Genomic DNA, 12,999 nt, shown 5'->3' with positions numbered 1-12,999 from the left:
CTAATTTATAAAGCCCTGGTTAAAATTTAAACACTTCGCCCCGTTATTTCGTTATGGTAAGCAACGAAGCCACCTGCCAATTGCAATTTCCCGTCTAAGTTTCGTTCACTGAAATTTAAAATATCTGTAACATATGTTATGGAAACGAGGTACCGTTTTCCTAAAAATAAAAATAAAAAGAATGTAGCTTTCCCGCAGCTGATTGTAGTTGCTTTGCCAATGTTTTTGTAATAATGGTAGTTACAGAAAAACAAATAACAAAATAACATTATCATTATAAACTTTCAATTATTACTATAACAAAAGGAAGTCGATACAAGTGAACAAGAGGAATCCGCAGCTTTGCCAAGCTTCACAAGTACATAGAACATCTATTTTCACCAAGGGAATTTAGGCCAAAGACTAAACTACTAATAGATTTTCATCATATTAAATTGACGGAAATAGACTTCCTTTCAAGAATACCCAGCAAAATTCATTCAACTACAATTATGCTGAGAATGACTAGGTAGAACTTGTGATTAAGACTAGAATGCTGAAGCATGACTGTTTATTCTCATTTTACAACATGCCCATTAAGACATGCGATATTAGAGAGAATAGATTACAGCACACAGGGGTTCCTCCCCCAACAACCCACTTAGGAACTTGGAAAAGGAAAAGTGTCGCTCTGTCATTGTTATAACAGTGTGTATGTTAGCTGCCCGACAAAAGTACCTACCTAGATCCGCTTTTAATCTTCATCTATACAAACCACCTCAGAACTTAATCTTCTGTTCTGTCAAACATTGGAGGTGGAAATATCAGTATGATCCACCATTTCTGTATCAGCTTCTCCAGTTGATAAACTACTAGGTCTAGTCACCGAAATCTTGGCAGGAGTAACATTGTGGTGCTCATGGCTCTCAGTCATGCTTGCTGCTGTACAGCTGCTAGCACTCTTGGATTCAGATTCTGACTTTTTTGGAAGACTTCCATGTTCTTTCTCAGCATTGAGCACCCTATCATCTACTTGAGATGAGGGAACTGGATAAGTAGATTTACTAGCTTCAGAATTCTGATCTTCTTGAACCAGTTTCCTCTCAAAGTTGGGAGTATTTTGATGTGGAGAAGAAAGAATTTGGTTCATCTGTTGACAAATCACTTCCAACGGAAGTATGTTCTTTCCCATCCCTGAAGTAGGGTGACCCTCATTAACTGAATCTTGGACACGTCCAGAAAGTACCTGGCACATCTGCAGAACAGACAGAACGGATACATGTATCATCTCTAGAATACTTTGCAGAGAAATGTGGGGTTATTGTCTTATTTTGGCAAGTATGTGTCAAATTATGCGTAAGATGCAATCAAAGTATGTTTCACGGTGAACTATTCACCTTGTTATAAAGCTCTGCAACACCTAAGCGATCCGGTTTACCATCACAAGCAACTTGAGAGATTCCTTGTGGAGCTGCATGCAAAGAAGTGCATGATTGGATGCAGGGTCAGTGCGAACCACATGACATACTATAGAAGCTTGAGGAGGCAAATGACTACTTACAAATTGCTACAAGTCTTGGGAAATGATCAATCATTTCAGTATTGGCTTCTTCAACATTTCGATTCGGTTCATCCGTAACCTTGGTATCACACACCATCTCTTCGTTGGGCAGTTCATGAGATTTTTCATCACCCTAGAAGAAACGCATAAGGATCAATACAGCACATGAAAAAGTGTAGCTCTCCAAAGGAACTGCCACACCTAGTGACCTAGATTTCAAAAACTAGTGCACTGACAGAATTATAAGCAACTAAGCAAGTCTATGCCTTGTAGTGAGTTCCAAACATGTCCAATGGTTCTTCCTCAAGAGAACGGGTCATATTCTCAAGTGTTGATTGATTAACAACAACAACAACAACACACCCAGTGTAATCCCACAAGTGGGGTCTGAGGAGGGTAGTGTGTACGCAGACCTTACCCCTACCTTGTGAACGTAGAGAGGTTTTTCCGATAGACCCTCGGCTCAAGGAAAACAATTCAAAGCAGTTTAGAAAAAGGAAAATACAGATGTGAAGAAGCCATGTCGAATAATAAGGAAAGGAGAACATAGCACTCTGAAAGAAAGAAACAGCTAAGTAATGCGATAACCGAAGTACAAGAAACAACAGATGATTATAGAGGAGAAACTCTATCCTTATACACAGTGGGGAACCCACAAGGTTCTATATTAGTTGATGTGAGAACTGAGAACATGCAGTTCCATTCATGAGCTAACCTGCCACACCAGGAACATAATAGTATGGATCTCAGAACATAAAATACTTGGATGTGAAATTCCTTGAATTAGTTTTCTGATACTGACTCGACATACACTGAATGACAGAAAAATCACGGGTCAATAATCCTTTGGGAGACATGTCCCTGACTGATCACAAGCAATCCAACATCATGTATTTTAAGAGGTTAAAACGAGAACTTACGAAGACTTCTTTTTGATATTCTGCATTAAGGCCCTTTTCAAGCAGCAGCACCCTTTTCTTTATGAATTCAACTTGTCTTCTCTGCATCTCTCTAAAATGATAGGATGAAGAGGAATCTTGGTAAACTTGTGGTCTGTTGGAAGGATCACTTGTCCCATATGAAAGTTCAGCTCCATAGGTATTCCCATCACCAGTAGCTTTCACCTGACCTCCAGCAGATCTAGCACTAGCTGTATTTACACCATGTGGTGCTTGAGAAGCTCCAGGAACATTAGCTTGTGCTTGGGACACTCCTGAAGCTGGCAGTTCTTGGGAAGGTCCTGGAGTAGGAGGAACTTGTGGCTGAGAAGCTCCGGGAACGGGTAAATTTATGAAGGGAAGATTGAGCTCTTTACAGATGATCTCTTGAATCCTCAACTCCTTGTCATCAACAATTGCCTGCCATCTTCCATAGCCATGCCTGCACAACCATAAACACAGCAAAGAGAAAACAATATCAGCAGAACTCAGCAATTTCTGCCACATTTATTAGATTAACGTTTGTGCTGCCAGCTCCCCAAATCCAGAGATGAATGAATCAACTAAGATGAAGTTAATAAAAATGCAAAAGTGAAAAGTATGTGTAATAAGCAAAGACCGTGCCTTGACACAGTGCAATAGTTACAAGTTCAGTTCTAGAACATATGCAAAGATGTAACATGGCAATCTTGGATATCAATCTGATGTGAAACATAAACTGATAAGAGCAAATTCTTTTCCATTATTCAGCCAAGATTTGGAGCATTTTAACAAGTTTTACTTTTGTAAGTTACAGGATAAGTTCTCCAATCAAGTTTTTTGAGTTAAGGGCATCAGTATCTTTATAATTTACTGGGAATTTGTGAGACATACCATATTCACTTCTTTAGCATCTTAGGAAAGGGTTCAAATAGTTGTGATAGATGAAAAGAGAGCAGGCCAATTTAGTACGAGGACAATACTAAAGATCATCTAGTCAGAGCCTTCAGCTCTTTAATTCAATTCAGATTTCACGGGCTTTCACTACTGGTAAATGAAATCTAATCAACTCCTGTCCTAGTCTTTATAAACTGCAGTTTCAGAGCTACAGACTTATTTCAACTGGTTAAACAGTTCCTAAATTCATGATAGAGATCGGCAGAGATAAAAAGTTACATACTTTAGCACTGCTCGTAGAAGCAACAGATCATGCTCTTCCTTCCAAAGTTTTCCACCTTTCAATCCAGGGAAACGAGACACAATATCCCCAGCAAAAAGAGAGCCACCTGTCTTTTCTGAGAAAGCCTTCACCTGAAACAACAGAAAATACTTATCAGCCTTTAGTGTCAGCACCTCTATAACTGTAGCATAATGAAGATCTACTGTAATGTGACCATGTAAATGAAGAAAGCTTCAGTTTTAATGAAGAAAGCTTAAGTTTTTCTGGAAATTAAAGATCACATTTAAACATTTGACAGTGTCAAGATGACTACATGAAAACCAAGCAAACGTCATATTTTTAAATAATTGTAGACATTACAGGCATATAATTTTAAATTATCTGTTGTTTCTTCTAGATTATCTTGTCCTTTATTTTTGTTATTATCTGTTGCTTTTCTTTGAGCCGAGGGTCCATCGGAAACAGCCTCTCTCTTCCAAAGGTAGAGGGGTAAGGTCTGCGTACACTCTACCCTCCCCAGACCCCACTTGTGGGATTACACTGGGTATGTTGTATTACAGGCAGAAGAAATCCAGCAACAACACTGCATTTTACCATTCTATTTTTGGACAAGTCACATAATATTTATACCCGTCTGATACCTCAACCACATCGTAAATTAGCATTAACCATGAAATAAAACACTTCCTTTTTTTTTATTTTTTTTTTATTTTGCCTTTTCAAACATGAGAACAGAATCTCGTGTTTTCATGCCAAAAGACCAAGTTGCAACCACAGTAGCACAAACCAGTGTTATCAAAGGCGCGCTTAAGCCCTGAAGCGAGGCTCAATCATGTTGAGCGCTTCGCCTCACTTTATGTGCGCTTCAGTGTCGTCATCAAGGCTCTAAGACATACTTTTCCTTGCCAATGAGCCTCTCTTGATGAGGTGACACTAGATGATTGATATTTCACTTTATGGTAATATTTTTACAATCTCTCTGTCCATATATTTGTTATTCATACTTATTATTATTAATCTTGGGATAAACATACATATATCTGTATTTTTGCACAATTGCGCTTTTTTTCATTAAAGCCCACGCTTTATTTGCGCTTTGCGCTTAAAGGCCCAACTGACCTTAGAGCTTTTTTGCGCTTTTTCGCTTTTGATAACACTGGCACAAACAAGGACGTAAACGACGTGTTGGATGCGAAAACAAAAGATTGGTAACTGGAGCAATTTATAAAGTCAAGAAACGTATTTTGAACTATATATTAAGTTTAATAGTTCATGATTTTTATAGCCATGATAAACACAAAAGTTGCTAGCAGTAGAGAGTGAGACAAGGGGAACAAATAGGACAAGCATAGCGGAAAACATCTAATACATTCTATCAAAGGTCCTATTTGGGCTACACCCCGTTACAACCACACTAGTGAGAGTTCGATACTGCAAGCTATATAGGACATTGGAATATAAAAAACTTGCCTTGTCCCTTATAAGAAGCAAGACAGCTATCCTAACAAGCACATCTTGTATTCTAAGTCCTTCTTTTGGAACACCATCTGCAATCAAACATATCTAAATGTTTCCAGAAGGAAAAGGAATAAACTCTATAAATAAGAATCATAAACCACAAATTTAAGAATCAATATAATTTCTTAACCTGAAAACGTTGGTGAGTCAGTAATATCTTCTGCTATGTGTGACAAAAAGAGAGCTCCGTAACTGTATGACAGTGATTAGAACATGTCAGTATATATGCTCTGCAAAATTTCAGACAAATCAAGTGAAGATCACTGGGAGAAGTTCTTTTTTGTGAAAATTGCAACAGGGGAAACAATTCAGCAGAAAGTGGAGCGCTAAGTGTGTCTATCCAATAAGATACATACAGCAGTAGGAATTTGTCAAAATAAAACCACATCATCAAAGATGCATGAGAAGAATTTTTGTGCTTTTGGGGGGATAAGATATACTGTCACGTTGATGTTACTTTACTTTTCAACAGGTGTAATTTTACTTATAATTACTGTAACTTTAACATAATATAACTGCAATTGACACAGCATCAAAATTGTAGCGATTATCGAATCCACATTTGATGCGAAGGCACAGGACCTAATCATCCACAAGTATCTCAATTATTCAATTAATATACTCAGATCCACAAAAAATAACAAAAAATTTAAGAGAGAGTGAGAGAGATAGAAGGAGAAGAGTAAGAAGATGCACGATGAGCGACTTCTGAGAACAGAAAGAGGTAGCGCTTCAGCATTAGAAGGCAAGTTCAATCTGTTCCTCACTTGAGTACACCGCTCTAGGTAAGAGATAGCTACAGCCTAGAGAAACACGGAGTTTAATGTACTAATAATCTAGTTTAGAAGATTGGGGAATATACAACTTCAAAGTTGATGTATGCACATACTCTTTAATTTCTTCATAAGTTTTCTGCTTCAATCGTGGAGTGAATTCCGCCCAGTCAAACTCACCGATCCCAAATCTGTAAAGATGAGAAGTTATCTCCAACAATTTTCAACTTTTTGCACGCACAAAAGATGCAAATACAGAATGGTAGCAAGTCAGTACTACTACTATTGCAACAAGAACAACTGTGTCTCAATCCTAAACCCAATGGTAGGAAGTGGTGAGAGGAAAACATAAAGAAAAAAATGTAGCAGAAAAAAGAAGACAGAAAAAGTGAAACCTCATCAAAATTTGGACAAATGCAGCCCTTTGGCTTTGATTGAACCCCAGTACTCTAAATGATCTTCCTTCTCCTTCCATCAAAGGGAGTGGTCCAACAGAATCAACTGTCAAAAGAAAATATATTCTTCACTAACATATCGTTGTCTATTAGCCTTAACTGAAAGTCAAAATGAGATTGAGAACCCATATCCCACCGCGGGCTTTCTTTTTGGGAGCTTTTCTCACAACTGGCGCTCCTGATGAAGCCGTCTCACCATCACTCGAATCGGCTTCGGCTTCATAATTGTCATCCTCTCCATCGGTGCTCACATCTTCCAGACCAGCAAGATCATCATCTTCAACAGACACCATCTAGGAAGAGAATAAGATATGAAACGTAGAAACCAAAAAGGAAAAGTAGCAAGAAATGACTAGAGTAACATGTCAAAGAAAGAGCACCCACCAGAAAATATCAAAGAACATGGAGAGATGCATGACAGTGTTTAATAACCCATAAAACTCATTCAACAGAACAAACGACAAACTGAATTAACATGCAAAAGAATTTCACACCTGCTTACGACTCCTCTTTCCCTTCCCCATAGCATTGAACTCTTCAACTTGATGTACTTCATATTTATCTCGTAGCAATTCTTCCCAATAAGTTGCTCTCTCAGAATTGTTTACAGTTGCTTTATTCTCCACAGGGGCTGTTGGTGCTTCCTCTTCTGCTGTTGCTTCTGCTTCTTCAACGTATTCAAAATTAGCTACCTAAGACATTCAGCAGTCTACATCAACAAATGAAAAACAAAGCCAAAAATGCAACCACGAATTTAAAACGACAGCACTTACACAACTAAATCAATCATCAAACATTGTTTATTCACTATCTCTCACAAAAAAAGCATAAAAGCCATCAAATTAATTTCTTTCTTATTCAAAGCCAAAAAAAAAAAAAATCTTTATAAGCAAGCAAAAAATCCATTCAAGGCCAGCACTGAGTAGTTGATGAATATGTACTGTTGCATGAATTCAGCTCCACATTAAACTTGGAAGGACCTGAGAAAACCGTACTAGACTATCTAATTCATATACATTTAAGAAGTTAGACCAAAAAGTCAAAACTTATAAGCATATGCATTTAACTCTATCAGCTTCTGCTAGATAGAATGGCTATTAGCCACAACTCCAAACTGCATGTCCGTATGTATAAGAACCTTATCCTAGATGGCAAACCTCAATGGAACAGCAGAAAGGAGTAGCAAACTTTGTTGTATTCAATCAACCCAATAAAATGACTCAATTATATCAAAACTGCCAATCCCCAAAATTTATTGCAGAAATATAAAGTCACACTGTCCTGGATTTTTTTTTCTTTAATAGTCATTAGTCACGGTCCTAGATCTGAAACGACATTTTCTTTCTTAAATTTTACATTAAACTAATTATATAACTGAGATTCATTAGTCAAAAAGAATATACATATGTTGGTGCTCAATTATATCGACCTATAAATTTAACATCAGAAAGTTGCATCAGCAATACAAGTATACAACAAGCAATATTATGCTACAAGTTAAACATGTTGACAATAAAGAGAACAATTATACTTCATGAAAAGTGTCTTCTTTAATTACTAATCATAACTGGCTTTTACTATGTAAAGTGTATTTAACATGTATTTATTTCATCTTTTCCTTTTCTTTTCTTTTTTTATTTTGGGAGTAAATTTACTTAAATCACATGTATTTATCTAACCTTTAATGGACTAAACTGAGCTACTGTAAAAAATTGTCAAGCCAGCGTTGTTAAAAGTGATAAGCAGCCAAAAAGAGAAAAGGAAGCAACAAGGCTCCTAGTGCTTAAGCGAGAAGTAAAGTGCCTGCTTCTTTGAGGTGAAAAACGAATTACAAACAATATAAAAAATATTAATCCCAACTCAATTCAAACGCCATTAAAATGTAAGTAGAACAAGCCCGCGGAAGAATTATTTCAATTGCAGAGTTAAGTTTCAGTTTTCAATTTGTCAACCACGATATAGGAATAATTCACAACACTTTACTTTAGTGAATCTTGCTATAATTCGAGTAAATTGACTAAACTGAGCTACTGTAAAAAATTGTCAAGCCAGCGTTGTTAAAAGTGATAAGTAGCCAAAAAGAGAAAAGGAAGCAAATTAAGCGAGAAGTAAGTGCCTGCTTCTTTGAGGTGAAAAACGAATTACAAACAATATAAAAAATATTAATCCCAACTCAATTCAAACGCCATTAAAATGTAAGTAGAACAAGCCCACGGAAGAATTATTTCAATTGCAGTGTTAAGTTTCAGTTTTCAATTTGTCAACCTCGATATAGGAATAATTCGCAACACTTTACTTTAGTGCATCTTGCTATAATTCGAGTAAATTGAAAGAGTCATAATTCCAGAAAATCAGTTTCCTGTCAAAAATGGTAGAGGAGATATAAACCTTAAAAGCCTTCAGAAATGAATCATCCTCTTCATCATTCACTGCAGTATCCTCATCTCTAACTTGCTCACGATCAAGTAGTCTAAGAAATAATAGAATGAATAAGGTACTTAGATTATAATTTTTATAAACATAATAAGCACTTAGGTACTCCGACCCAAGTACATGCCATGTGGAAAGCTGGAATTAAAGAGTTGCCAAAAAAGGAAAGAGGCATTATTTTTGAAATGGACTAAAAAGGAAAGTAAAACAAACAAATTGAAACAGAGGGAGTTCATTGAGTTTGGTAGTTGTGCTAAAAATTATTGTTTAAAATGTGAACAATCAAGCAGTACATAAAATTGTAGAATCAATATAGGAACAATATAAACTATTACTTTTTTTTTTGGTAAATATTATAAACTATTACTTCATCTTGAAAAGAATGATGAAATTAGAGTAAGATGGAGAAATCACTCAACTTTTAGTTTCAATCCGAATATTGATTCCTTTATGACTCAAATTTATATATTTAGAAACTACACAATAATGACTACACTACACTATTTGTTATAATTAACAACTTCTAAAATGTAGCAAAAATCACTGTAAACGAAAAAAAAAAAAAACTGATTTGACTCCCAAATAGTTATAGTGGCATATAAAATAAAACAGAAGGGTAGTATGTCGTTAATTTTCTCTTAATATTGTCATTTAAGGAATAGATCATGTATCAAAAAGGAAGGTCCAGCTTAATAAGATGAAGGGAAATGTGCAACGCAAAATTTAAAAAGTAATACTCCAAAATCATTTTTAAGAAGAGGAACTAAAGAAGGCATCTCCGGTAAACAAAACTTACCTATCTATTTTTCTTGTAAGTAAAACTCACCTATCTATTGCAGCATCATCATAATGAATTTGACGGGATTTTCCAGCCTCGTCATTGTCATCAGCAAATAATTCTTTCGATCCATACCTTATGATGTCATCCAATTCTTCCTGCATTAAGGAACCACTCAAGATGTAAGGTACATCAGCATTATTGTGGTACAAGGAGATTGCAGAGCAGTTGCAATTATTCCTGAGGGGACTCTTAAAGAAGGATGGGGGAATATTGCATTAAAGATAGAAAGATTCATTAACGCGACACATACGACAGTAGAAAATGTCTTCAATGCCTTCAGTGCTACCATTGACTCTTCTTTTCCAGAAGCAGTTAAGGTCAATAAGTGGACTATAGAAGGGACCAAAGCATCGCCGATAACGACTCAAAAATCCAGAATCATAATTTCCGGTAGCTTTGGAACAACTGATAGAGATATTCTTGGGAGAAGTATTGTTGGCAGATTTAACAATCCCTTGCAGGACATCCCAACCCTCAATGACGTCCGGAGATGGGTCACCTTTGTCTAGAAGTTGGCACATGTAACTAATGTAAACGAGATGAATGATTCTTACTTTCTGTTCGAACTCCAGACAAGAAAAGTTGTTGAACAGGTCCTTACAGGCGAATGGGGTGTTGGAAGAAGATGAAGTTGAGTCTTGAATGGTGATCGCCCATAGCCGGAATAGAATCTAGGTATGGATTCGTGTTTTGGGGCTTCATCCGAAACTTTGGTCTCAAGATTTTCCAAGAAATAGAAACTTTTTGTGGTGGATGGATTGAAACAGAAAAAGAAACCAGCTTAAGAAATCATTTGCGATGGACGAGGATTAAAGTGAAGGCGGATGGAGAAAACATTCTAAAGGAACTGGAGGTGGAAAGAGATGGGTATGTTTACACCAGTCCGACTTGGTGCGAAATTTCAGCTAAAGTAGCGGTCAGCGACAGACTTGGTGATAAAAGCTCTGTAGTAGCTATGGAATGTAGGGCCAAGAGATCCTATAGAGGGGGCAAAGGGAAATTGGACTTCTCATCAAACTCTAAATTACGTGGGCACATCGAAGGAAGCAAACAATTTCAAGAATAAAAGCACGTGACTTTTTAAAGTCACCTATAGCAAATCCTCCACTCAGTCACAAGTCTGTGGGCCATCGTTTATCAGGCCCAAATGATCATATAATAGCTGTAAAGAAATAATCTTGGACCTAACTCAACCCCAAAAGCTAGCTCATAGGGTGAGGATTGTCCAAGTCCATATAAGAAGACAAATTACCCATCCTATATTCGATGTGGGACTCTTAACACTCCCACGCACGCCCAGACTTCATTACTAGAGCGTGGACAATATAATATGGGGGCCCAACATCGGTAAACAAAGAATTGGGATGGGTACGCTCTGATATCATGCAAAGAAATGGTTATTGGGCTTAACTCAACCCCAAAAGCAAGCTCATGAAGGGAGGATTGCCCAAGCCAGATTAAAGAGACCACTCATCCATTAGTTGAGCGATGTGGGACTCTTAAAGAAATGAATCTTTGGCCTAAAACCCCAAAAGTTAGCTTATAGGGTGAGGATTGTTCAAGTCCATATAAGGACCAAGACCCTTTGGACATCTTATATGGGTCTGATCCCATGCTTCTTGAGATACAAACAGACCTAATATCTGCTCATGCCTTCAATTCCTCAGAGGCGGTACAACATCGGCGCAAAGGTGATCACATGGCAACAAGCATCGAAGGAGTATTTCTCACAAAAAGGCCCAACCGACATCAAGCATGCAACCCATTGAAGTTACAGGTAAACATCCATGGGTGATTGAACATAGAGAACCAATTAATGCTCAATTTCAAGATGATGAGATGGATGCAGCTCTCTGGGTACATAGCAATATAATTAAATTAAGCAATCAATTTGGAGTGGATGTCAAGGGGGGCGAAAAAGAGGTGTTCGCTCTTTTCCGGAAAATTGATAACAGGAGGAGGATTAACAATCCAGTTCCAATGCACGAGATTCTTTCAATTTCGAGATGGAAAGATTCACAAGAACTTATGGTTTAGTTGCTTTTGATGTCAAATTCAAAAGCAATAGGGACATAAAAAAGGGAAGTTGCAGTCAGCTGTTGGTCCGTAAAGAAAAATATGATCTCATGGAACGTTGGGGGGATAAACAATAGGGGTAAAGGAACACTTTGCAGAGTTTCATACACAAAGGGAGAGCGGATATTTACTGTCTAGAAGAAACTAAAGTCGAATGGCATATATACGAATATGTGAAGCATTTTGGCAAATTGATGGGTGAAGTATGAATGTTTGCAGGCAAGTGGAACTAGAAGGGGAATTTTAATGATGTGGGACAGGAGAGTAGGGAAAGGGGAAATTTGTTGCACTGGATTACATTCCCTAACTTGTAGCTTCATGGCACTAACTCAAGATTTTACATGGCATCTAACAGGGGTATATGGTCTAAATGGCAAAAGAGGAAGGCAGGATAGAGGAGGAAATTGGAGTAGCCAGGGGCCTTTGTGGAGATCTTTGGGTTGGTATGTGACTATGTGAAGACTTTACACTACTAGATTCATTTCAGAAAAGAAGAATTGCACTTCACTCTCCAGAATATGACTGATTGCTCAAAATTCATAGATGACATTGAGCTGGTGGATCTTCCACTAAATGGGATGAGGAAATAAGAAGTGTCAAGCAGTCCATTTTGTAGAGGGTAGCCTCGAATCACTTCCCTTTATCATCGCAGAATTGGAATTGGAACCACAACAAATCCTATTTTAAATTTGAAAATTGGTGGTTAAGAGTTGAGGGTATCAATGAGCAAGTGGAGATTTAGTGGGACTCTATTCAGGTATGCAGACCAGACTACATCATCTTTTTTTTTTTTCTTTTTTGATTGGTAACATATGTTATATACAGATAAGCCAAGATCCCTACTGAGCAAAAAGAAGTTTCCAGGGATCCTATCAATTCCATCAGGGAATCAGTCCTCCTCTAATCTACTTTCTTTACACCAAAAATAGACAACTGAATACAACTCATCTTGAGCTTATGTGTCGAAATCTGCTTGCCTTAAAAAATTCTAGCATTCCCTTCTTTCATAAACTGACCACCAAATACAAGCTGGCACCATTCTCCACCACCCCTTCTGTTACACTATTCCTCCATTGGAATTCCAGGAGTTCAAAACCTCAACAGTGATAACTGGCATCACCGAATTAAAACCAACCATACTAATAAAGAGCTGCCACAACTGTGCAGTTATAGGACAGTGAAGGAATAAATGGTTGTTGGATTCCAACGCTGCAATACACAAGGAACATCTAGAGCATAGGTGGGTACCTCTTCTTTTGAGATTTTCTT

The 12,999-nt window shown here is 37.4% G+C and overlaps 1 protein-coding gene across 3 annotated transcripts in view; it reads right to left on the bottom strand.

Moving 5' to 3' along the window:
- Nucleotides 1-268: 268 nt before the first annotated feature.
- The window catches only part of LOC132043563 (CHD3-type chromatin-remodeling factor PICKLE-like), a 54,161-nt gene continuing 41,430 nt past the window's right edge, over nt 269-12,999 (bottom strand). For all 3 annotated transcript variants that reach the window (XM_059434044.1, XM_059434046.1, XM_059434045.1), the window contains exons 19-31: nt 9,640-9,749; nt 8,772-8,853; nt 6,878-7,075; nt 6,520-6,676; nt 6,324-6,429; nt 6,045-6,119; nt 5,286-5,347; nt 5,108-5,184; nt 3,638-3,768; nt 2,461-2,920; nt 1,541-1,673; nt 1,377-1,450; nt 269-1,234 (exon numbers count right to left, since the gene is read on the bottom strand). In XM_059434044.1, coding sequence (XP_059290027.1) covers nt 782-1,234; nt 1,377-1,450; nt 1,541-1,673; nt 2,461-2,920; nt 3,638-3,768; nt 5,108-5,184; nt 5,286-5,347; nt 6,045-6,119; nt 6,324-6,429; nt 6,520-6,676; nt 6,878-7,075; nt 8,772-8,853; nt 9,640-9,749 — 2,118 coding nt within the window. In that variant the 3' untranslated portion in view covers nt 269-781. The remainder of the gene's footprint in view (nt 1,235-1,376; nt 1,451-1,540; nt 1,674-2,460; nt 2,921-3,637; nt 3,769-5,107; nt 5,185-5,285; nt 5,348-6,044; nt 6,120-6,323; nt 6,430-6,519; nt 6,677-6,877; nt 7,076-8,771; nt 8,854-9,639; nt 9,750-12,999) is intronic.

Source organism: Lycium ferocissimum, unplaced genomic scaffold, assembly GCF_029784015.1.
Source record: "Lycium ferocissimum isolate CSIRO_LF1 unplaced genomic scaffold, AGI_CSIRO_Lferr_CH_V1 ctg2586, whole genome shotgun sequence".
Classification (NCBI taxonomy): domain Eukaryota; kingdom Viridiplantae; phylum Streptophyta; class Magnoliopsida; order Solanales; family Solanaceae; genus Lycium; species Lycium ferocissimum.
This window is presented reverse-complemented; position numbering and strand designations above follow the sequence as displayed.